Consider the following 25625-nt stretch of genomic DNA (forward strand, 5'->3'; position numbering starts at 1 on the left):
CATTTCTTCGTGGAATCAGTCACTTTAATTTAAGCTTAAGCATCAATATATATACAATATTTATGAATACCTTGAGAGCTATTTCTCCTTAGCCGAATACTTGGTAATAAGCTTTATTCTGGGAAACAGACGCAAATCAAAGTTGAGAAGGCCTCAAATGTCGTTTTAAATATTCAGTGACATCTGTTGAGCCAACATCACAGCATCGCAGCATCCTAGAAGTACATAGTTTACACATTCATTGTGATCTAATTTCGTGGAAAAAGTTGTTCCGAGAAAACCTTGGTGCCAATCTGCTTTCACTCCGGCTCCCACGGCATCCAGTTGACATCGCTCCCGCATTCCCGCTTCAATTGCGGTGCCAAATCGGGTTAAGGGATGCCATGATGCATGATGCGGTGGGTGGTAGCCGCTGGTTGGTGGGAGATGGCAGCAATTGAATCCGCGGCTTAAAAAGGAACTAAAATCGCTGCCGGACAAAAATGGCCAAGGCAAATTGCAAAACTTTGTGTGCCAGCTTTGAATGCGATTAAGTGTCGCAGTCGCAGAGCAACAGCGGTGCAACCACACATGAGCGATTCTGAGCCACCGTAAGCCACCCTAAGCCACCCAAAGCCACCCCATGCCTTACCGACCAGCCAACCACCCAAAACCCCCCATTAAAAAATGTGGTGATGCTGACTTAATAGCAAAAGCAGCCGCCAGGTTTACGCCTTGCGAAAATGAAGACTGCTCGAATGCAAGGATTAGATCCGCGAAGGAACTGGCCATTTGTTGCTTAGACTGGACCTTCGTTGTAATACTAACAATTATCCTAAATGCTTAATGTATGATTTATTGCTTATTCGTGCTCCAATTTCAAGCTATGGTTTTATGTGCTAAATAAATGTTTACTTGGCAGTACAATGAGACTAGTTAAATAAACCGACTATTTTCCAATAATAGTTTTTTCTTGAATGCAAAATTCCGTTCCAGGGGGTATTGGTAAAAAGGAAATGCCACAAGCGTTGCTGGGTAAAAACATATTGAATGCCCTAAATATATTTATTGTTTAAGATTAAATATAAAATTGAAATTGCAAGCTGGCACACCGGGCGTGTTGTATTCATTTTAAACATATTTATTAATGTCTACATATTGACGCAATGAATATGCAAACTAAAGCCTGTCCACAACAAAAAACACTGACCTGGATAACGTGGCGTATGTGTAATATTTCCATGCCACCACAAAAGTTATAATTTGTTGTTTATATTCGCAATAAATACAAATAAAAAAATATAAATCCACAGAGTGACTTAAATCCTTAGAGTCTTGTCCTTGTACATCCAAATAATTTGCGGTTTTAAAATTTATTTTCGAGTAATTAAGTTAGAACTTAGCCAATTAAGTTTTCAGAGGGAAAGAGAGAGAGTGGTCCAACCCAATTTTCGGTTGTAAACGTTGAGGTTGCTGCTTTGCCACCATTTTTCCAGCAACAGTCAATTGCAGAGCGTAACGAGATAGCCGCTTGGTCCACACGTACATATGTATGTACATATATAGCCGTCCACCTCCTTCAATTTTTCCTTTTCCTGTTTTGTTTTTTTTTTTTATTTTGCTTCAGTCACGGCAACTGTTGACACTATAAAGTAGCAAGCGTTCTTGTTGTTCTTGTAGCTGATGTCCTTGTTGCAGTCGTAAAAAGTGCTTCACATGTGTGTGTGTGTGTTTGAGTCAGTGAGCTTGCGTGCCAGTGTGTGTCTGTATGTGTGTGTGTATCACATAAATATGCATTTCCCATTTTCCAACGGCAGCACAGCCATCGAGCCATTGCATGCGAATATTTTTATACATATTCATTGGCTTGGCCATGTCCATGTCAATGTGGGTTAGTGTGCTTTTGCTTTTCTCCAGCCCCTTCATCGCGTTCTGTTTCGCCTTCTGTTCTGTTTCCCCCTTCGGATTTTCCCCGCATTTTCCATTAGTTCCTGCTTTTGCTGCCTTTGCTGCTCCCGTCGTCTGGCACCTGCGACATGCAACTTGGGCCAGGAATGGCATGCCTGCCACATTTGCATTTGCCAGCTGAGAGGAGACTCCACTTCCACTTGCCCCACCCCACCCTCTCGATATTACATTCCAGTTCGCCCACTTTCCACATAATGTCAATACAATGTAACAGCAACTGATTCGACCAGGTGAACCGAATGTTTTGCGAGTTATTATAATAAGTTGTATAATATTATATTTTCTCATTGCAAAGGATTCGGTACCTTAAAATATAGCATCACAATACTATAATATTAATAGTAGTAAAATCGTAGGTATGATTTGTTGTGAAATTTTCATATTTATTGTCATGTTCTATTTATTAAGAATTATTAAAGGTACTTATATTTTTATTTTTAAAATATAAACTTGTGCCTGGAGTTTGAGTTCCGCCTGAATTCCCAGCAGGGGCACGTCAAACGCCACTAATAAAATCACCCAAAAGTAAAACGAATGTTTGTGCAAAAAAAAAAACAGACAAGGGAAAACAAGCCAAATGGCAAGCAGCAAATAAATAGTAAAACAACCATTCAGACTTAATGGGATAGTAAAGGGCTGGTCTGCAGGTCGATGCCAGTTACACGTACGATGCCATGTCCGTGTCCGTATTGTTGTCCGTGTGTCCGTATACGAGTCTATATGTCTGTCCGTATGTCTGCGTAGCCATGTCCGTGTCTATGTGCCTGCCATGCGATGCCAGAGCGTGGTTTACACATGTTACCTGCTTACCCGAGGTATTGAATTCGTATTTAAACTGGTACCTGTAACAAATTCAGCCATAACAACCGCCATTAGACGACTCACGGATGGGAAGTGTTGGGCGCTATCCGGGGTACAGGTACTATTTGCAATAATGAAGAGTAAGCCCTCTATAAATACAATTGTGATTTTTGGTTCAGTACTCAAGCTATCAACATCATGTGTAAAATTATTTAATTTTAATAAAAAAAGCACTTTCTACACAAATATATTACCTAGGTGTTGGAATTGTACCTAAGGTATAGTTTATTTCTAAGCACCTCTAGCATTTCTGACAACTGACTACGCCAATTCACCCAAAAGTGAGTGGGTGGCTGGCAGTCAATAAAACGATTTTGATTATGAATGACAACATTTGAAATGTTCCAATTACGCTCAAATATTTTGATAAACTTTCACGCCAAAAGCCCAATAGACTGACTTACCGACTGACTGACAATGACAAATTTGTCGTTGGCCATTTTCCGAGGAATTTGTGAAATGGATAAGCTGTCCTTTGGATATGTAGATTCTTTTATGTCAAAACATTTGTACAAGCAATCGTGAATAAGTTTGGTGAAGAGCTAAATCTAGGTGGATGTTTGTTTTGGCTAAAACATTTCCTATTAATGGTTATTAATTTTTGCTTAAATGTTTTATATATTACCCATAACCTTGTGCATTTTTCTCTGGTTTCTTTCAGCGGACAGCTCGTTTCTTTTGGCCAACGCACAAATCGTCGATTTCCCGATCGTCTACTGCAATGAGTCCTTCTGCAAGATCAGCGGCTATAATCGGGCCGAGGTCATGCAGAAGTCGTGCAGGTATGTGTACGTATTGCCGATTTCTACTCACTTCAACTACTTTCGCTCTCTACTCGCTGTTATTGGTGTTTACTGCGTTTGAATAATAATCGGTGCTTTAATTGTTAATCCCCAAACGACTATTGATATATGTAACTATATATTTATTGGTGTCCTTGATGTTGCGGCTTAACTGGTCGATGGCTTTGGCCATATGTTGATTTATTACTGCACACATATATGTGATTATGTGTCAATTATTTTACTTTTATTGTATGTATACAACGAAAAACAGTTTATGCACACCTATTCATTTGACTGTTTTACGTTTAACAACCAATCTATAGCCTGGTATTTCTCCTTCTTAGATTTCATAGCACTTATCTTTGTGTTTAACATCGACACTTTCATCTTCTTCAGTTTGACTTTTAATCACGTTAAAGTTGCATGCTCATTTCTTAGGCAAATATTAGCTTTTGAGCAGTGCTGCTCAAACTGTAAGCTGCACAGTTGCTGCAGGTGGAAAATCGGTGAATAGAGGAGGCGGAAAAGCGGAAGGGGGGCAGGGGGAGTGGCAGACAGACAGGGCGGAGACTCTGCTGCGCATTTCCCTTTGGGAGACTTGGTGGCTAAGAGGATTTGTCCGAGATTGCAGAAGATTTCTTGCCACTCTTGTCCCATTAACAACTCGTTCACGCACCTGACCTGCCTCATCCGGAAAAACCCACGCCCACGCCCATGCCCACGCCGCTATCCCCGCCCCCATGTTTTCCACAATTTTCCACCGTGTTTATCTGCTTAACGGCTTATCCACAGCTGCTTACACCCGGACATTGAATGTGAAGTTCATTTATTGTTCCAGCTCCTTTATCCGCATATATTTTTCTCTTTTTTTTCAATTAATTTGCGCTGTCCATTAAAAAACCATTGTCGAACTTAATGCACTTTGCTGCTCAGCGAACTTAATGCAGATGGACAGGAGGGCTTTTCCCTATTTTTTTTTATCTGTTGTAATTGGAGAAACATGCCACAAAGTATCAAAAATGGAATATATGGTAGCGCTGCAGTTCCTGTTTGATTTCCCTAAAAACAGAGATGAAAATGAATTGTTATTCGATTGCGCTAATATCTCTGAAATACGTAATGCATATCCGAATCGGCATTCCAAAAATGTTAAGGCAATGTGAATTCCCCTGGTAAAGTTGGTTTAATTTTTCCGCGGGAAATTGGTCTACTTTTCCCCCAAAACCCGTTTTTTTTTTGTGCCTACCGCTTGCGTTTCCATTTCCCGTTACACTGTTGCAAATTGCCTGCCGTTGGTCCTGGCCAAACAAATTTTCTATGCAATCCTTTGGTGAATTGATGTGATGGGGGAGTAAGCGAGAGAGAGAGAGGGAGAGAAGAACAGCCATGCGAAAGGGATGGGTATAACAAAAAAAAGTGATGGGGAGAAAAATAGTGTTAACTGCATTTGTTTGCCCGAATTCGGCGAGTACTTTCCATGGTCGTGAACTCGGTCCCTCAACCCCTTTTTCATTTTTTTGTTGCTGCCTTCGTCTAAGGCCGTCTCTTTCTACGCCATCTCCATTGCCATCTATCTCTTTCGCCCACCAGCCTCATAAATCAACAAGCGGCGGCCCGGAGGCCAGCGAACATCCAATGATTCTCCCGAGAATTGTTTGTAATTTGCGGGCCAAAAAGCGGCCCTAAAAAGAATAGGAGTACGGTTCGTTCGTCAGCTCACCTGCTGCAGCATCAGCGGTCCCAAAAATTCCCCAGGTGAAAAAAAACGTACAAGTTTTTAATGCCAATCTGCCGTTTAGCTAGCGCTACAGCCATCTCTTTCACGTTCTCTCTTTCGCTCAATCCGTGCGTGTTGTTGTTGCTGTGACCCACTTTTGTTGTTGTCCCTCTTTTTGTTTGTTTCTGTTTTCTGGTCGCGTGTGATCCAAAAAGCACAAAAAGACGAGCTGTGAAACAAGTAGGAATGACGACCAAAGGCAACAAGAAAACATTGACCAGCAAAAAAAAAACACAAAAGGGAAGCAAAACAGAAGAAAGTGGGAGAAGAAATGCAAAAATATCCAAGGAAACGTTTGATTTTCACTTTACATTTGCTTCAATGCAATTTCTTTTGCAGCAACACAAATCGCTTTTCGTTTCTCGAAAGTTTCCTGTACAGTAGAAGCTCGTTAGGAAGATTTTCACGCTTCCTTAAACAAAATGCTCTTCAGCTGGCTTAAAAAATGTACTGTAAATGTCAGAAAGGCCAACAAGGTTACGTATACGACTAGTTGGTCGACTTTATCCTCTATGAAAATCATAAACTATTATGAGTAGGTTTTAATGCAATAGAAGAATATAAAATTATAATTTCTTTTATGCGCCATTACTTTTGATTTTAATCAAAAAATCCTGACTTAAGCATTTTTTTTGCGTCGTGAAAAGGGTTTCAAAATCACTTAAGTGCATTTTCACCTAGTGGGAGCCTTTGTGTACGGCTCTCCAGTATATGTTAGATTGAATTAGGGATTTTCGTTGAGTGCTTTTCCTTGGACCCCCTAGAAAATAATAGAATTTCGAGTGCTTGTCGAGGGCTTTTACTATGCTATGCTATCCACCCATGAGCACATAAACACTTTGTGCATCCATATCTATACGTGTGTACATATACGTATATCTATATCTATGGCCATATCCCCGAATCCAGGACCTGTTTTTTGTTTGCTTTGTAACCCAATTTCGTTTTTTGCCCCAGTGTGTGTGTGTGTGGTTGTGTGTGTGAACATAACGAACACACACATTAAGGAACCCGTGACGTCGCCATTTCGTAGTTTGTTGAACTTTTGTTCGGGGCACGAATAAAGCAAAACAACAGAAATTAACTACAGCTCCTCCATCTCCATCTCCACTTCCCTTCTAGCTTTACCCACATTTCCTTCGGCAGCGTTCTCGTTTCCCTTCGTTCGCCGCTGACGTCATCGAGCCTGGCCCGAAAAGTATGCAACACTTTTTGTGCGACACTGCAAGCGGTTTCCCTGTCCCGATTTTGTGCTGACTTTTCCAAGTCAATACACAGAGGCACGGAAACTTTAGTCCCCTGTTTAACCCAGAAACTCAATCATTAATTATTTGGTATTCATTGGAAAAGCGAACGAAAAATAATACATACAACAAAAGGTATCTAAAGCATATGCATTAGGAAGCCAACTCATAGGAAGCGTGTCCATAGTTATCAACTTTCCGTTGGGGAAAAGCCGGGAAAAGTTTACCACGCATAACTTTCGTCCGTATGTTGGGAATAGCAAATTTCCGAATAGGGTTTTTGATTTCAATAATCCAGGTAAAGACAACACTGTCAGAAAAGGGGCGTACTTACACTAAAGTTTTAGTATTGATTAAGTTTTTAATAAAAACCAAATGCCCAAATGCAATATATGTGTTATTTAGCTCAAGGAATTTCGTTAGGTATTACTACAACTCCTTGACCCAATATAATACATAAATTATTGACCCGAGTCGCAAGGAAATGTGGGACCCCATCGGTTGAGCAGCGGTGTATTAAATTGATATTTGTTTAATACTTTTTGCTGTGTGCAGTCAAGCTTCTTCGTATTTTCACCCAATGGGCCCCAGGTGCATCAATCTTGTTTTGTTCGGCATGTTTTCCTCCAATTGGAACGCTTTCTGTTTTCCCATTTTCCGCTGCATGTGCTTGCCCTGGCGTCCATGTGTGTGCGCATATGTGTTTCCTTTTTTTATATAGGTTTGTGTGTGTCTCTCAGTGTGTGTGTGTGCATTTGTGGCATGCAACCAATGTAAAGCTAACCAAGAATAATACCTCGTCTGCTCTCCACATCTCTTTCTATTTCTTCTGGCATCTCCATCTCCGGCAACCTGGCATTCTGGCATCCCGGCATCATTGCATCCACATTCGCATTCACATCCTTGGCAAAAAAAAAAAAAAACCCTGCAGATGCGGCTTCATGTATGGCGAGCTGACAGACAAGGAGACGGTGGGACGGCTGGAGTACACGCTGGAGAACCAGCAGCAGGATCAGTTCGAGATTTTGCTCTACAAGAAGAACAGTGAGTATGCTTAAGGACACCGTCCGCTGACCTCTGACCCCGTCCCTAGGATCGATTGTTTTGTGCCAAATCGCCTGCGCCTCTTGGCCAAAAGTTGCAGCAAATGCTATACCTAAATCAAAGTCTTCCTGCTTTACCAAAGGTTGCTTGACCTTTTTTTTGTAACGATACACTTATGGTAGAATAATCAGCTACTGTTTAGGAATATCTACTAATTTAGAGATGTTTAAGTAATTAGTTCTGCAGCTACTATTTTTCCCACAGTCGCAGTGTTTTTTCCATAAGTTTGTACAACTTTCGAATCCAAATTAATCATTTAACCGCCACTGTGTGCTATTTGGCTTTATGCTCAACTTGTGCCCATTGTAAATTGTTCACTTCGTGAATTTCTGACTCCGAACCTTTCATAATTCATTCCCAAACAGCTCCCCCCACCACCACTCCAAGCCCCTCCAGCCCCCTTTTGAATTCTATTTGCGAGTGTGCACAAGCCTGTACCCTTGCCACCTGCCCACCTAACCCGTAATTCCAACGAATTGGGGCTACGATGGCAGCCCGCCGGCACTTTTGAGTGGGCCCCATCAATCAAGCTGCCTGCCCGCCCAGACACCTGTAGTATTTGCCCATATCCGTCTAATCCCAGATCCCCAATACCGAATCCCCAACACCAATTTCAAGCAAATCAAGTGGAATCGAGTCGTGCCATTGAAGCCACCCATTGAAGCTCCCTATAGCCCAGTATCGCCAGACATTTTTGGGTGTCGAAGCTCATGAATTAACGCCTTCGAGTATCAATTTTCAGATTTGCAGTGTGGCTGCGCCCTCTCGCAGTTTGGCAAGGCACAAACCCAAGGTATTTGAAATGGGGTGGGGGGGGGGGGGGGGGATGCTTTTGAGGCGGGGTGGGTCATTTTCCGCGCTACCAGTGGAATTTTCCGAGTGGCAATACCACTGCTGCCATGGTTTCCATCTCGATTCATGTCTTGGCAGTCTGCCCGCAGCAATATATCCTCATCCTGTTGCATATGCGGTCAGAAATAAAGCGGAAATATGGGTGTGGGGGGGGGGGGGGGGGGGGGGGGGGCATTAAATTGGCATAAATCAATTGCTATATATGGGAAAATGCAACATCTGGCACACTTCGACTTCGGAGCTAACAAAACTAAGATAGCAAAATATTTGCTTCAATTCGGATTTGGGCCAAGGATAGCCAGACCATAATAACTGAATATCCCACTGATAGGTGTGTCCCCTGGCAATTGGATAAAGACAGAGCAAATGAATCCTGTCAGTTCGCATCAATGCCGGCATCGGAATACGTATACGTTTAGAAATGGGAACAGCGAGTGAAACAATGACCGCACATAAACATTCACCGGAAACGGAAGTAGCAAATTGTGCTTGCAATTGGTGAATAATTATGCCATCAAACACAAACGCACACGTACACGTACACGCAATCGGAACGGATGAGAAAGAGAGAGAGAGGGAGATATATGTCCTTTAATGGCAATTACGAGAGTTGCGGTCGTTAGCAGTACGTGTAAAAAATAAATAAGTCCTTGGCAATTAAAACTAACGTACTCGCTGCATAGCACACTAATAACTAATTAGCCAATTATTCAAAAGTAGTCCTCTGATCAAGAAGATTCTTTATAAAAAGTATATATAGTATATATATTATTTTATTTAATTTATCTTTCTATAAACAATGATGACCGCATATAAGTATTCCCAATACTCCTGAAAATGAATGTGTGACTTTAATGCGTAGATTTGCATTGGCAAACCCATCGATTGCTACGACAATCGGTGTGCCTATTAAATTATTCATGCGGAGAGACAAAGGACAAACAATTTCAGCTGTTGCACACATATGGAGTGCACTGTACGCCTGCGATTTACATGCCAGCCATTGTGTCCGAAGGCAGCATTGTGCATTCCGAATGCAGCATCCATTAACCAGCGTTCCATATCAATAATTGCAATCCAATGAAATGTCTGTCTGTCTGTCTGTCTGTCCATCTCACTGTGTCCACGCACATGTCGTGACCCCAATGCGAATGGAATTACCTATATGTATCTATGGATATACTTATGCATATCTGGTGTTCGTACCCCCCTTTTAGCAACGTCATTGTGCCGTACTTACCTATAATTGTTATTAATTCCGATTCGCATACCCGCAGAAACCCCATTATGGCTGCTGCTACAGGTCGCACCCATACGCAACGAACGCGACCTGGTGGTGCTCTTCCTGCTGACCTTCCGGGACATCACGGCCCTCAAGCAGCCCATCGACAGCGAGGACACCAAGGGAGGTAATTGAATGCTCCACAGTTATTTTTTAGCAATCACCCATGGACCACGGTTGCCAAATGAAATTTTAAAAAGCTGACATGCATTTCATTTTTATAAAATCAATCTTATAAAAAGGTCTGCATTAAAGGTGATAACTAAGATTACAGTTTCCAATAATGCAGCATCTTTAAAATGTAAAAGTAACTTGTTTAATTTTAGGAATAGTCAAAGGAACTATTAAATTTGTAGCAACCGTGCTTCATGCCCATTCTTTGCACCTCTATGTATATGAATGTGACCGTCTCTTTCCGCCTACTACTCAACTTATCTGCTCTCTCTTTCCATGTCTACACACACAATCACACACGCACACACACGCAATCACAACACCCACCTGTAAATACGCTTGAACAAATTGAAAACCAACAAAACGAAACCCCCCAACCGAAAACGAAAAACAAACCCAATTCGCTGTGCCAACACTCCTTATATTGTTCATGTATATATATATATATATATATGTATAAATACCACTCATATCTCTGAGTACTTTGTATTTGTTATCCTTTTGTGCTGGATGTTTACTAATTCGCTGCACTGTTTATTTATCGGTGTTTGTGTGCGTGTACCCACCTCGTAGCGGTTAATCTATTTTTGCCAGTTTTAGGTCTCTCGAAGTTCGCCAAATTGGCAAGATCGGTGACCCGGAGTCGCCAGTTCAGCGCCCATCTGCCCACGCTGAAGGATCCCACGAAGCAGTCCAATCTGGCGCATGTGAGTCCTGCATTCTACTGTTCTACTCCATTTACCCAAAATATTACCATATTTGTACTAAACACACAGATGATGTCCTTGAGCGCTGATATCATGCCACAGTACCGACAGGAAGCCCCCAAAACGCCGCCACACATACTCCTGCATTATTGTGCATTTAAAGCAATTTGGGACTGGGTGATATTGTGTTTAACATTTTATACAGCCATCATGGTGAGTGACATAACTGCCTTCACTAGGTCATTAAAAAAATTACATATCCTATTAAGTTTAATAATGTCAAATGCTTTGACATCAGCTAATGCAACATCTCTTCACAGTTTTTGTAACCTACATTTATTGTAATATTTTTTTTAAACTGTGTTTGATTTGTTTGCCAATTGCTTTTAAATTGAATTCGTATCTTCACTTTAGCGGTTTTATATTTTGAAATTCTTATTCATCTTCCTACTCCACATTAAAGTACATTTTTATTGTATTTCCATTGATAGCATCATCATCATCATCTCTTTCCCACCACCAAACATGCTGTCTAACCAGCGAGTGTAAAATATTTTATGACTTTGTTTGCTTTTTGCACACAGGTGCGGGCAAGAGAATGGGTTTTTCCAGGAATGGGATTATTGGGGGTAGATATACCCACCCGCACTCGCATTCAGATTCAGATTGCCACAAAGCCGCATGCGATGCGTTTTCAAAAGCCGATGTCGTCTGTCTGCTCGAATTGTGTCTATTTCCGTCAACAAGATGTTAACATTTTCGCTTAAATTGCGTTCAACATAAGTTGGCATCCGCACACGTTGGGGATTGGTATCCGTATTCGGTTCTGGGTGCCCAAGAACCCATAACCCTCCCTGTCCCTCCGAAAACTACAATAGTATATATAGTATGATGTATCAACCAAAAAGAAAGTTGCAATTCCCTGTTAGCTTCTTGTTTCGGTTTTCATGTTGCACACTTTTCGTTTACTTATTGTTTAATGACATTTTGCGGTATTAGTTGTTTGTCCCTGGGTGTTTCTATATATTTGGTTTCCCAGCTCGATGTGGTTCGTTGTTGTGGCTGGCGCAACTTTGAGATAAATGTTTGTATAGCCAGCGACAAATCAAAACTTTGTCTGCAACTACGCCAGTACAAAGTGCGCACAAAAAATCTGAAAGTTAAGTGATATTTTAACCAGGTACACAAGGCATTTGGGAATATGGAAGCGACTTAAAATTTATGTGAAAGAAAATCTTTTTTTTGATAAAAAAAAATCAGTTTTTTTTCGATAGCAGTAAAAATAGTTGTCCAAAAGTGGAATGCTATACCTCGTTGAATTCGTAACAAAATTCCCTATCGATCCATGTTCATACATTGAAATGCTAGTTTTTGGCCATTTTTCGAAAATTTTGATGGTGGTACCCCTTATAAAAAATGCGAAAATTTGTTACATTTTTTTTTTGCGAAAACCAAAAAAGTAGGAATACACATAGTTAGCTATGTTTAATAGCAGCTCAAAACTGTCTTTATTTTAGCTGTGCGTCCATTTTTGGCCAAGTTATGGCGAAAACGCCGATTGAAAATATCCGATTTTTTTACAAATTGTTTTTTTTTCCATTTTTTGTTTAAAAAAAATCAGTTTTTTTTCGATAGCAGTAAAAATAGTTGTCCAAAAGTGGAATGCTATACCTCGTTGAATTCTTAACAAAATTCCCTATCGATCCATGTACATACATTGAAATGCTAATTTTTGGCCATTTTTCGAAAATTTTTATGATGGTACCCCTTATCGAAAATGCGAAAATTTGTTAAATTTTTTTTTGCGAAAACCAAAAAAGTAGGAATACACATAGTTAGCTATGTTTAATAGCAGCTCAAAACTGTCTTTATTTTAGCTGTGCGTCCATTTTTGGCCAAGTTATGGCGAAAACGCCGATTGAAAATATCCGATTTTTTTACAAATTGTTTTTTTTCCATTTTTTGTTTAAAAAAAATCAGTTTTTTTTCGATAGCAGTAAAAATAGTTGTCCAAAAGTGGAATGCTATACCTCGTTGAATTCGTAACAAAATTCCCTATCGATCCATGTACATACATTGAAATGCTAATTTTTGGCCATTTTTCGAAAATTTTTATGATGGTACCCCTTATCAAAAATGCGAAAATTTGTTACATTTTTTTTTTGCGAAAACCAAAAAAGTAGGAATACACATAGTTAGCTATGTTTAATAGCAGCTCAAAACTGTCTTTATTTTAGCTGTGCGTCCATTTTTGGCCAAGTTATGGCGAAAACGCCGATTGAAAATATCCGATTTTTTTACAAATTGTTTTTTTTCCATTTTTTGTTTAAAAAAAATCAGTTTTTTTTCGATAGCAGTAAAAATAGTTGTCCAAAAGTGGAATGCTATACCTCGTTGAATTCGTAACAAAATTCCCTATCGATCCATGTACATACATTGAAATGCTAATTTTTGGCCATTTTTCGAAAATTTTTATGATGGTACCCCTTATCGAAAATGCGAAAATTTGTTAAATTTTTTTTTTGCAAAAACCAAAAAAGTAGGAATACACATAGTTAGCTATGTTTAATAGCAGCTCAAAACTGTCTTTATTTTAGCTGTGCGTCCATTTTTGGCCAAGTTATGGCGAAAACGCCGATTGAAAATATCCGATTTTTTTACAAATTGTTTTTTTTCCATTTTTTGTTTAAAAAAAATCAGTTTTTTTTCGATAGCAGTAAAAATAGTTGTCCAAAAGTGGAATGCTATACCTCGTTGAATTCGTAACAAAATTCCCTATCGATCCATGTACATACATTGAAATGCTAATTTTTGGCCATTTTTCGAAAATTTTTATGATCAATGCGAAAATTTGTTAAATTTTTTTTTTGCGAAAATCAAAAAAGTAGGGATACACATAGTTAGCTATGTTTAATAGCAGCACAAAACAGTCGTTATTTTAGCTGTGCTCCCATTTTTGGCCAAGTTATGGCGAAAACGCCGATTGAAAATATCAAATTTTTTATAATTACTTACACTACATACCATTAAGCTACAACTTGAATAATTTATTATATATTTTTTGAAACATCACCCTAGTTAAACTAGTACGCCTTGCAAAATGTGAAAAGAATTGTAAATTGGTAAATAAAAGTATAGAATTCGCCTTCCCCGTCTTCGCATCACCTGCAATTGTGTGTGTGTGTACAGTATGCGCCCGCTATAGCCCACAATTAGGAAAATACCCTCAAATCGGATCAGAAAGGACCCGTCGCTTGGGCTCAGCCTCAAGTGAAGAGTTCAGATAACGACCCTCTGTCAGACATTAATGTTTGGCTCCCACCCAGACAAAAAGCCGGCGAGCAGGACGAGCTGCTGGGCCAGAGATGGCAGCAGACAAGTGCACACATTTACATGACCAAGTGGCTGCTCAGACGACGAGTTCTTCTTCCACCTCATCATTCACATTCACGTCCACATTCATGTCCACATCCCCATACCCATACCCATTCCGCTGCTATTGCGGCCTCAAAGAGGGCGGCTTATGTTTCATGTGCTTAAATTAATATGCTCGGTCGGCGGAGGATGAGACAGGGCTTGACAGGACATAAGCAGCGGCATTCGTGGCTTGTAATCCAACCTCCGACCAGGACAAGACGAGCCACGTTAAGAGGCTTCTAACTGCCACTTGGGGCAACAGTTAAGACAACAGAAAATAGACGGGGTCTTGGTGGGTGGGGGGCAGCAGTACCAACTGTTGCTCAGGTGATGGAACCGGTAGTACTCACAGACTTACATATCACGCTTAAATTATACTGTATGCAAAAACACGAACAAATTTAATCTACAAGATTTTTATGTTAGGGATTATGGGTCGTATGAGTAATGTGATGGGGTATTACTAATACGCCCTGTTGACTAAGATTTGTATCATACATTTTTAATAGGGTTCTAAAATTACATTATTTTAAATATCAAATTTTTTTCCAGGTGCCATACAATGTAGCGTTTAAAAATAAAACCTCAGAGGATGTTTCCCTGCTCGTGGTCGATTCCATAGTCGATGTTATATTCTTTATAGATATTGGTGAGTTAGCCGCATACACTAACGTACTTAACTAATGCATTTGCATAGTTTTAAACTTCCATACAACGTTCGTGGGTCCCGGCGGCGAGGTGGTCAGTGACCCAAAGGTGATCCGCATGAACTACCTAAAGTCGTGGTTCATTATCGACCTGCTCAGCTGCCTGCCGTACGACGTGTTCAACGCGTTCGATCGGGATGAGGACGGTATCGGTTCCCTGTTCAGTGCCCTCAAGGTCGTCCGCCTTCTGCGTCTGGGGAGGGTGGTGCGAAAACTGGACCGCTACCTGGAGTACGGAGCGGCCATGCTGATCCTGCTGCTCTGCTTCTACATGCTGGTGGCCCATTGGCTAGCCTGCATTTGGTACTCGATTGGTCGCAGCGATGCGGATAATGGGGTTAGTATGAAATTATTCAACATTCCCATGATCCCTTAAATCATATGTGAACCATTCCGTTTCAGATCCAGTACAGTTGGCTGTGGAAGCTGGCGAATGTCACCCAGTCACCGTACTCGTATATATGGAGTAATGACACCGGGCCAGAATTGGTCAATGGGCCGTCACGGAAAAGCATGTACGTGACGGCCCTATATTTCACCATGACCTGCATGACATCGGTAAGTTTGTGCGTGGCTGTGGATGATACTTTCTAATCAAAGCTACACACTAAATAATTCCCTAATTTTTCTCTATTCTCTGTTCCATATCCTCATTTGATTGTTCTCTCTTTTTTTGTACAGGTGGGCTTTGGCAATGTCGCCGCGGAGACAGACAACGAGAAGGTGTTCACCATCTGCATGATGATCATTGCAGGTGCTGTGTTCTTAACACGTTCCGTTGCCGCGTCCAAGTTTCTTGATATTCCCGCACACGCGTCACGCTTTTGAATTCCGGTTCCGATCTTTCGATTCCGATTTCATTTGAAAGCTAGGCCATCCGCTTGCGCCGCTAGAACTAATAAATTGCTGCAGTTATTTGGTGTAGAGCCTCATTATTCGATTCGTAGCCCATGTCCATTTGTCCATGTCCAAGTAGAGCAACTCACTCGCATTCTCACAATGTCAATCATTGATTGATCGCAGCCAGAATCAAGTTTCAAATATTTTTCTCCACCCTTCTTCTGCTCCGTCGTCATCTAGTTGCACAATTCGTGGCCATGTGTGAGTTGCATTGTGTATTCCTCTCTACTCGTTGTCCGTATCTCGTTACTTGTTATACGTTAATCGGCAATCGTAACGCATGATCCGTAATAGTAACTCGTTGGGCGAACTCGTTACTCATTAATAGTAAATAATCATAACTCGTTGATGATAACATCTTTTTTTGTAACCCGATACTCGGTACTCTTTATCTGTAACTCGTTATTTGCAACGCGTACCTTTTTGCTGTACTGTACCACATTTCGAACAAAATCAATATAAAATGATGTCGAACACTGCGCATGATTAGCACTTCAGCAAAGAAAATTGCCATGGTGGAGCTAATCCTGCGCAGTATTTCGCTCATGTCACTCACCATCCCGCTCCAACATCCTTATATTTCCCACAACTCACATATTCGTCTTTGTCTAACTGTGTGCTCGTCCAATCTGTGGAATTTATTACTGTTCTAGCCGCGCACCTGTGCGTCTTTTCTTCCACAGCGCGTAGAATCAGCGACTACTGATAACACACACGCTATAACTGTCTAATTCACACATATCACACGCACATTTCACGTACACGCAGAGAAAAAATAATACCAAAACTACTAAGTATTTTAACTTGTTGATCTGTACAGCCAAACAATTGTTAATTTACTCTATTGTACAATATTGATTTGATTTTATAAGCTCAGATTTACAAATAAAATTCTCAGTTTGTGGTACATATTTTCTTCTCTGTGCACTCTCACACATCTCAAGTGTTATCTAGCTGATCGTGTAAAGTTTGCTTTAAATGGAACCCCAATAACTACGAGCTCTTCAACTCTGTGTGCACCACCGTCGCTTAATCTGAATGTCTCATCACGTTTCTCTCTTTCTCCCCATCTGAAAATCCTCAACGATATAGCTCTGCTGTATGCCACGATCTTCGGACACGTTACCACCATCATTCAGCAGATGACATCGGCCACGGCCAAGTATCACGACATGCTGAACAATGTACGCGAGTTCATGAAGCTGCACGAGGTGCCAAAGGCTCTCAGCGAACGAGTGATGGACTATGTAGTCTCTACCTGGGCCATGACCAAGGGTCTGGACACCGAGAAGGTAAGTTTCCGATATGACATCAAATCCAAAAAGATCTTCTGGGAACTGAAATTGCCTTGAGCCTTTTTTCGTTGCCAATACAGCTTTTAGCTTTCAGCATCATTCATATTGGCATTATGTCAGATGGTATAGGGATACATTTTCCCATTTATGTGTCACATTCACAAACGCTTTTGTCTATAAAGTCAATGCGCTGGAACTGGGTTCCATTTGTACATAGCTGGCTTCTCTACAGAGCTTGGCGTACTTCAGCCTATCACTATCTCTAATGCACTCGGCATACGCACACATACACACATGCCATACATTAAACAACTGCTCCTCACAACTCGTTACTAGCCACTCGCCAATCGCTACTAAATTTTCCACACACAGCTGGTTCTTCTGCAAACTTTTGTTCACATTTTTTTAATCATATATTCTGTGCATCTTTTGTTTGTATTTTTTTATTTTTATAACGACCACTCCGTAAATGGATTTCGTCAGTTTATTATTTGTGTAATAAACTAGTACTACATATTGTAATATCGGGAAATTAGTTTATTGATTCGTAAATCGTTTTTTTTCGCTAGCAACAAAATTTGACCAAGTTAGTGCAAAAACGCAGATTTTGATTAAAACTAATCCGTTTTTTTTCGATAGCAACAAAAATAGTAGTCCAAAAGTGGAATGCTATACCTCGTTGAATTCGTTACAAAATTCCCTATCGATCCATGTACATACATTGAAATGCTAATTTTTGGCCATTTTTCGCAAATTTTGATGATGCAAAAATTTGTTAAATTTTTTTTTTGCGAAAATCAAAAAAGTAGTGATACACAGAGTTAGCTATGTTTAATAGCAGCTGTGCGCCCATTTTTGGTCAAGTTATGGCGAAAACGCCGATTGAAAATATCCTATTTTTTACAAATTTTTTTTTTCGATTTTATGATAAAAAATAATACGTTTTTTTCGGATAGCAACAAAAATAGTTGTCCAAAAGTGGAATGCCATATCTCGTTAAATTCGTTACAAAATTCCCTATCGATCCATGTACATACATTGATATGCTAATTTTTTTGCCATTTTTCGCAAATTTTGATGTTGGTACCCCTTATCGAAAATGCGAAAATTTTTTTAAATTTTTTTTTTGCGATTTTCAAAAAAGTAGGGATACACATAGTGAGCTATGTTTATGAGCAGCAAAAACCAGTCTTCACACAAACAATTTCACCACACTAATTACTCGTACGTCAAACTACAGACACCACAATTCTCGTTAATTGTTATTCGCTACCTCACATGACACCTGTACTATCTCTCTCTCGCTCCAAAACTATTCGACAAAAAACCGTTTGGTCGCTGCTGTCGCGCTTTCTTTTTCTATTATTTTGAAGTTGCTAATCGCATTTATTTAGGCCTAAGATCAAGCCCCGAAAAATGAAAGTCCAAGCCACCCACAGAGCAAGGTCCTGGTGATGGGTCCGAGGTAAGCTGTGGGTGGTCGCAAAATTTTTGAAAATTGATATCTGAAAAAGTGCGGAATTACCTAAATAGCTCTATACATCTAACGAATTCATCTTTAACAGAACTCAGCTAATCGATATATCTTTTCATTCTCTCCATGTGTCTGCCCGCGAGCGAGATCCGTGCCAAAACGAAAAGCGTCCGTCAAATTCATGCCTTTAGATGAACCTGAACCAAACGGCGCAGCGCCCCCTAGAAAGCTATAAACCTATAACCCCAGATTACAGAAATAACATAACTCAGGGGTCGTTTGCGCCTGAAATTTTGATATTGCATAAAACCGTGTTTGGTTCACAGAGAGAAACATAGTTTACAACCGGTCTAAGCCGTATAAACTGACCTTTATAACTATCTCGTTGACTGTAGTTTGTGCCGCAATTAAGAGACCACAAGTCCCCGTCCTTAAAACCCAAAATAAAATTGTGATGTTACTTCCCTGAAAATTGGAAATAGCACTCAATTACACTCATACAACCACACACACACAGTCACAGACGAAAACACTAAAAAAATAAACAGGAAATACTCACACTGACACTCGATCAATGTTGTATGTGTATTAGTGTATGTGTGCGTGTGTGTGCGTGTCTCGTTAGCCACTAGAGCTGAAGAATTCCGCCCAGAGAATCAAATAATCTGGGTGGAAAACCTCCGTGGTGGTCCGCAGTTTTTAAGTTCCCATGCAGAAAGGTTTTCTTTTCTCAAATAATTCAATTACACCAATCTCGATTGCAATCGCTTCGATTCGATTAGTCTCGAACCGAAGCCTATCGAACCGCCACTCGCAACTCGTATACAATTCGCAGGTACTAAACTATTGTCCGAAAGATATGAAGGCTGACATATGTGTTCATCTAAATCGCAAAGTATTTAACGAGCATCCGGCATTTCGTCTGGCCTCGGATGGTTGTCTCCGGGCACTGGCGATGCACTTCATGATGTCGCACTCGGCGCCGGGGGATTTGCTTTATCACACCGGCGAGAGCATCGATAGCCTATGCTTCATTGTTACCGGCAGTCTGGAGGTGATACAAGACGACGAGGTTGTGGCAATATTGGGTGAGTTACGCGGTCTGGCAAATCGATTCGATTTCCCCCTACTTCCCCACAGCAAAAACCGCAGAACTATCTACGTCGATTGTTTCGATTATTTCGATAACGGAGATCAGTGCAATAGGAGGTAGCAGGTAAAATGACTAAACACATATCACTTAAATGGAACTCTAAAATATGTTTTAAAGGTAACGATTAAAAGATATCTGTTTCGAAAGCATCGACGGTGATGTATCTGTTATATGATTTTAGAAAGTGACATGAGACAATCGATATCGGCAATAGATCTGCGGCCCTTTAACGAATCATACTGCACACTGAGAACAATTTCTTTTCAGGCAAGGGCGACGTCTTCGGCGATCAATTCTGGAAGGACTCGGCCGTTGGCCAGAGTGCGGCCAATGTGCGTGCTCTGACCTATTGTGATTTGCATGCCATCAAACGTGATAAATTGCTCGAAGTCCTCGATTTCTATTCGGCATTTGCGAATAGCTTTGCACGCAATCTGGTGCTCACCTACAATCTCAGACATCGACTGATTTTTCGCAAGGTGGCCGATGTGAAGCGCGAAAAAGAATTGGCCGAACGGCGTAAGAACGAGCCGCAATTGCCCCAGAATCAGGACCATCTTGTCCGGAAGATCTTCTCAAAATTCCGTCGCACTCCGCAGGTCCAAGCGGGCAGCAAAGAGCTCGTCGGCGGATCCGGCCAAAGTGATGTCGAGAAGGGTGACGGCGAGGTGGAGCGAACTAAGGTGAGTCCTTGGGATTGAAGTGTCCCTTGATCTTTCTCTCTCTCTCTGTCTCGAACTCTCTCTCTATCTCTCTGTTGCTGTGCATTCTGCTTTCTGTGTTATGTGTTCCATTTTCAGTGTTCCGTTGTTGTTATTTAATGTTCCATTTTCATGTTTTGTTGTTGTGTTCATTGGGTAGTTCTATGCGGTTTACTCAATATCTTTGGGCTTGTGCGATAAGAAGGTGCTGAGCCAAGATCAATGTTTTGAATATACATTAATATTTGAAAATACATTAGGCATAATTGCTCTGTTACGTTTAATGTTGTTTTCAAAAAGATTTATCAAATTAAAGAATTATAATATTATCGCACAATCGCAGACGGTACTTGAATAATCTTATGTTGCTGTTACAATTTTTTGTTCCTTTTCGTTTGGCTCAAAATCACCACGGTGCGAACCCGTTCCGTTGCCATACGTTTCCGCCGCATTCTCCACAGTTAACCGAACTAACGTTTCTTTCGAAGCCTTAGCCTCACAATCCACCAATCACAGCTCCAGCCAGAGTCCAAGCCCCCAGGCGAACTGAAACACCCGGGCACTGAAACACGACCGGTGGGGCAACTGTTTGCCGTTTACCGTTAACTGTTAACTGTTTACTGTAGTTAATAACCGTTGTATTGCTTAACTAATGTTGTTTACTATTGAAGCGAAAAACTGTTTACAAAAGTGACTTATGCTCGTTGTATGTCTTTCTTTGTCTCTGTCTTTCTTTAACATGCTTACGCATAATGCATATAACTGTTCACAATTCACCACGAAACCACAAAATCTACCACCCATGCTCACCAACCACGAAAACCACCCATCACGCACACAACTGTACTTTACGCTTTGAACATACCATACATTCTGTGTTGATTATTGACGGTTTATGTTGTGAATTTGGCTAAAATACAATTGATATGATATTAAACAAAATTACTAACGGAAAATTCTGTATTATTACCCTCACACCCAAATCGAAAATTTCCCATTTCCTGCAACCCCTGCGCTTTTGAAAACACCCACCCCCAAATTCCCCCCCCCCCCCCCCCCCCCACACTATCTCTTTCTTTTCTCTTTCTCCCCGAAAATTTGTTGATCGCCAAACGCCTGATATGATATGATATGATAATGCTTGCTCGGTAAAATGCTCGATAATGCCCCCATTGACAAAATTAATCGAACAAATCGACAACCAAAAATGCAACAACATATACAAGAAGCTACCAGCCAAACTGACACTGACCGAGGACGCTCGCATCCTCAGCACCGCCGCGGCGCCCTCGCCATCGCCATCCCCATCGCCCTCATCGGGTCCACCATCTGCGCGCAGTACACGGGCCAGCAAGTGGGGACGCCTCCTGGGCAGTTCAAGCGTCGATTCAGCTAGCGACACCAGCGCCAAGGTAGCCGTCTCGAGAAGTTTGAGCGCCCGCGAAAGCCTCCGAGAGAGCACCGCCCAAGCGCGGCAGAGTAGTACTTCGAGTAGCAATGGTGGACAAGGCAACAAAGTAATTATGCGCTTTTAATTAAGCGGATCTGGGATCTGAGTAGCCGCTATACGGTATCCAGAGTCCGCGATCTGGCATTCAGCAAGAAACGAAACATACACTCAGAGACACAGGGTCACACAAGAATGCATTTGAATGATATAATCATTCACTAAATTTGTAATTTCATTAAAATAGCTTGATTCCAGTGACACCTAAAGTAAGAATTTGCCCAAAATTCTTCAATGGCTATCAACTATCGAAAATTGTACCTAAACCTATACGTAATTTTATGCTGAAATTTAGATCGGTGGAATCAAGCTAACTTTTACAAACTACGCTTAAGAGCCTATCTTAAAACCACTAAGATAACCATATCATATAATCTAATTAAATGCCATTAAATGTTAACATAATCTGTCGGAAAATTAAATTTAAAATAGGTCCTTAAACGTAGTTACATTCACTAAACAAGTATACCAAAACAGACATGTCGCGGAATAATGCTAAAATGCATGTTTGTTGGGGTTTCCCAAATTTAATGATAACTCTGTCTCTCCTTTTTTTTTTTTTTGCCTTTCGTTTGCTCTTCTCACTTCCGGTTACGTAATCGATATCGATGCGGTTACTCAATCATTTTACGTTCATTCTCTCAATTATCATTTCGTATTTCTCCATTTTGAAAATTGTGCAATCGAATTGAATAGCATTTACAATTAAGCAAAGTAAGTGTACGAACAATTAGTTTGTTTAACCGCTATTTTAGTTGGCTGTACTGTACCACTCTGGCACACAAAACACTGTTATCGGTTCGACAATCGATAGGCAAATGGGCGGGCCAATGGCAATCGTAATAATCGTAATATATATTTATCAATGTTCATCAGTTCATAAATTATATTGCACTGTGTGTAATTTTTGTATTTAAACGCTTTCAAGTCCATGCGATTATGTATGTTCTGAACATTATTGAATGGTAATAGCGCCCGCCCGTTGCCGAAACTTAAGTCCCTGCACCACGCCCACCGCCCTTCAAGAAATACACCCAGCAAACTGCCTTTAGATTGTTTATACTGCAATGATCCCGAACCAAATTGATATATTTTTTCGATCTCTTCCGTTTACTGTTGACTTTTCTCTCTGTCTCGCAACTAAAAACTCGAAATTGAAATAACATTGCCTGCCTTGCTACAACAACTCAAAATTGATTCCGAATTGGAAAAACAACAACTGCAACTCGATAATAAATTGGATTAATATACAATGCACTCTGCACTCTGCCAATCTGCAATAAAACAACAATCCTGCAACGAAATAAATGCCTCAACAATCAATCAATCCATCAATAAACCAACCAACCAACCAACTAACCAAATCAATCAACAATGAAACCACAAAACTGATAACCCGAATTTCGAAAACGAAACCAAAACCAAAACCAAAAAAAAAACCAACCAACTCAAACACAATTTTTCTCACTTTTCTCCCCTGCCGAACCGAACAAAAAACATGCAACATGCAACAACCTGCCACCCCGCCTGTCAATCCCGCATTTGCATCCGCATCTTCGCATCTTCGCATCGCCCATTGTTCCATTAAACGTCACCTCCAGGTTTTTCCCAAGGCGCCCAAGCTGCAGGCTAGCCAGGCCACTCTGGCCCGCCAGGACACCATCGACGAGGGTGGCGAGGTGGACTCCTCGCCGCCAAGTCGCGACAGTCGCGTGGTTATCGAGGGTGCAGCCGTCACCTCGGCCACCGTGGGACCATCGCCGCCAGTGGCCACCACATCCTCGGCGGCGGCGTCGGGAGCATCGGGAGTATCTGGAGCACCAGGTAGTGCTGGCACTGTGGTGGCCATTGTCACCAAAGCGGATCGTAATCTCGCCATGGAGCGGGAGCGCCAGATCGAGATGGCCAGCTCGAGGGCCACCACATCGGATACGTACGATACTGGGCTGCGCGAGACGCCGCCCACGCTGGCGCAGCGCGATCTCATCGCCACCGTGCTGGACATGAAGGTGGATGTGCGGCTGGAATTGCAGCGCATGCAGCAGCGGATTGGCCGCATCGAGGATCTGCTGGGCGAGCTGGTCAAGCGGCTGGCACCAGGTGGTACCGCCGGTAGCGGTGCCAACGCTCCGGATAACAGCAGTGGCCAGACCACGCCCGGCGACGAGATTTGCGCGGGCTGCGGTGCGGGCGGCGGCGGCGGCGGTACACCCACAACACAGGCCCCCCCAACATCTGTGGTAACCAGCCCGGTGGACACTGTGATAACCATTTCATCGCCAGGAGCATCTGGTTCGGGATCGGGAGCAGGAGTAGCTGGCGCTGGTGGCGCTGGTCTGCTAAATCCGGGCGCCACAGTTGTGTCGAGCGCGGGAGGCAACGGCCTGGGGCCACTGATGCTCAAGAAGCGACGCTCGAAGAGCAGGAAAGCACCGGCGCCTCCTAAGCAGACACTCGCCTCGACGGCCGGCACCGCGACCGCAGCTCCAGCGGGCGTTGCCGGATCTGGTATGACGTCATCGGCGCCAGCGTCAGCGGATCAGCAGCAGCAACAGCAACAGCAGCTGGCGGCGGATCAATCACCCACAACGCCTGGAGCGGAACTGCTGCATCTACGCCTGCTCGAAGAGGACTTTACGGCGGCCCAACTGCCTTCGACATCGTCAGCTGGCGCCGGAGTTGGTGGTGGAGGATCCGGCTCTGGTGTCACGCCCACAACACCGCCACCGACCACAACGGGGGGCAGTGGCAGCGGCACGCCCACCAGCACCACAGCCACGACCACACCCACAGGCAGTGGTACAACAACGCGCGGCAAGCTGGACTTCCTGTAGCCCACGACGATCGGGAAGGAGCGAGGAGGAGAGGAGGAGGAGGAGGAGGCCTCCAGCCAGGAGCAATAATACAAAATCGGGGGAGTAGGAGCCCAGCCACGCCCACTCGCAAGCCTACGCCTACGCTTAGTTAGTCTAAATACTTAAGATACAGCTGTAACCTCAACTCAACACTGAAACTAGCTCATCTATCTCAAACACTTAAAAGTCCACTGCAACGTATTTATCCAAAGATTACGGAAGGCATTCCACAAAAAAATAGTTGAAAAGAGGTTTTGAAAATCCGATTTTTATACCCGTTACTCGTAGAGTAAAAGGGTATACTAGATTCGTTGAAAAGTATGTAACAGGCAGAAGGAAGCGTTTCCGACCATATAAAGTATATATATTCTTGATCAGGACCAATAGCCGAGTCGATATGACCATGTCCGTCTGTCCGTCTGTCCGTCTGTCTGTCCGTCCGTATGAACGCTGTGATCTCAGGAACTACAAAAGCTAGAAAGTTGAGATTAAGCATACAGACTCCAGAGACATAGAAGCAGCGCAAGTTTGTCGATTCATGTTGCCACGCCCACTCTAACGCCCACAAACCGCCCAAAACTGCCACGCCCACACTTTTGAAAAATGTTTTGATATTTTTTCATTTTTGTATTAGTCTTCTAAATTTCTATCGATTTGCCAAAAAACTTTCTGCCACGCCCACTATAACGCCCACAAACCGCCCAAAGCTGCTACGCCCACACTTTTGAAAAATGTTTTGATATTTTTTCATTTTTGTATTAGTCTTGTAAATTTCTACCGATTTGCCAAAAAACTTTTTGCCACGCCCACTATAACGCCTACAAACCGCCAAAAACTGTGTTTAAGACTCTCCTTCTCCCTTCCACTAGCTGAGTAACGGGTA

The 25625-nt window shown here is 42.0% G+C and overlaps 1 protein-coding gene across 12 annotated transcripts in view; it reads left to right on the plus strand.

Moving 5' to 3' along the window:
• Positions 1-25007, plus strand: part of LOC120455523 (potassium voltage-gated channel protein eag) — a 36257-nt gene extending 11250 nt beyond the window's left edge. Inside the window, exons 2-17 of one of the 12 annotated variants that reach the window (XM_039641803.1) lie at positions 3470-3596; positions 7546-7658; positions 8461-8511; positions 9848-9979; positions 10621-10733; positions 10803-10946; positions 14703-14799; positions 14848-15194; positions 15260-15415; positions 15539-15611; positions 16850-17049; positions 19362-19614; positions 19947-20362; positions 21607-21897; positions 22584-22601; positions 23489-25007. In XM_039641803.1, coding sequence (XP_039497737.1) covers positions 3470-3596; positions 7546-7658; positions 8461-8511; positions 9848-9979; positions 10621-10733; positions 10803-10946; positions 14703-14799; positions 14848-15194; positions 15260-15415; positions 15539-15611; positions 16850-17049; positions 19362-19614; positions 19947-20362; positions 21607-21897; positions 22584-22601; positions 23489-24721 — 3764 coding nt within the window. In that variant the 3' untranslated portion in view covers positions 24722-25007. The remainder of the gene's footprint in view (positions 1-3469; positions 3597-7545; positions 7659-8460; positions 8512-9847; positions 9980-10620; positions 10734-10802; positions 10947-14702; positions 14800-14847; positions 15195-15259; positions 15416-15538; positions 15612-16849; positions 17050-19361; positions 19615-19946; positions 20363-21606; positions 21898-22583; positions 22602-23488) is intronic. The other 11 variants (XM_039641804.1, XM_039641806.1, XM_039641805.1 and 8 more) reach the window with 11 other exon arrangements.
• Positions 25008-25625: the final 618 nt, after the last annotated feature.

The sequence above is a fragment of the Drosophila santomea genome, chromosome X (genome assembly GCF_016746245.2).
Source record: "Drosophila santomea strain STO CAGO 1482 chromosome X, Prin_Dsan_1.1, whole genome shotgun sequence".
NCBI classification, from domain to species: Eukaryota; Metazoa; Arthropoda; class Insecta; order Diptera; family Drosophilidae; genus Drosophila; species Drosophila santomea.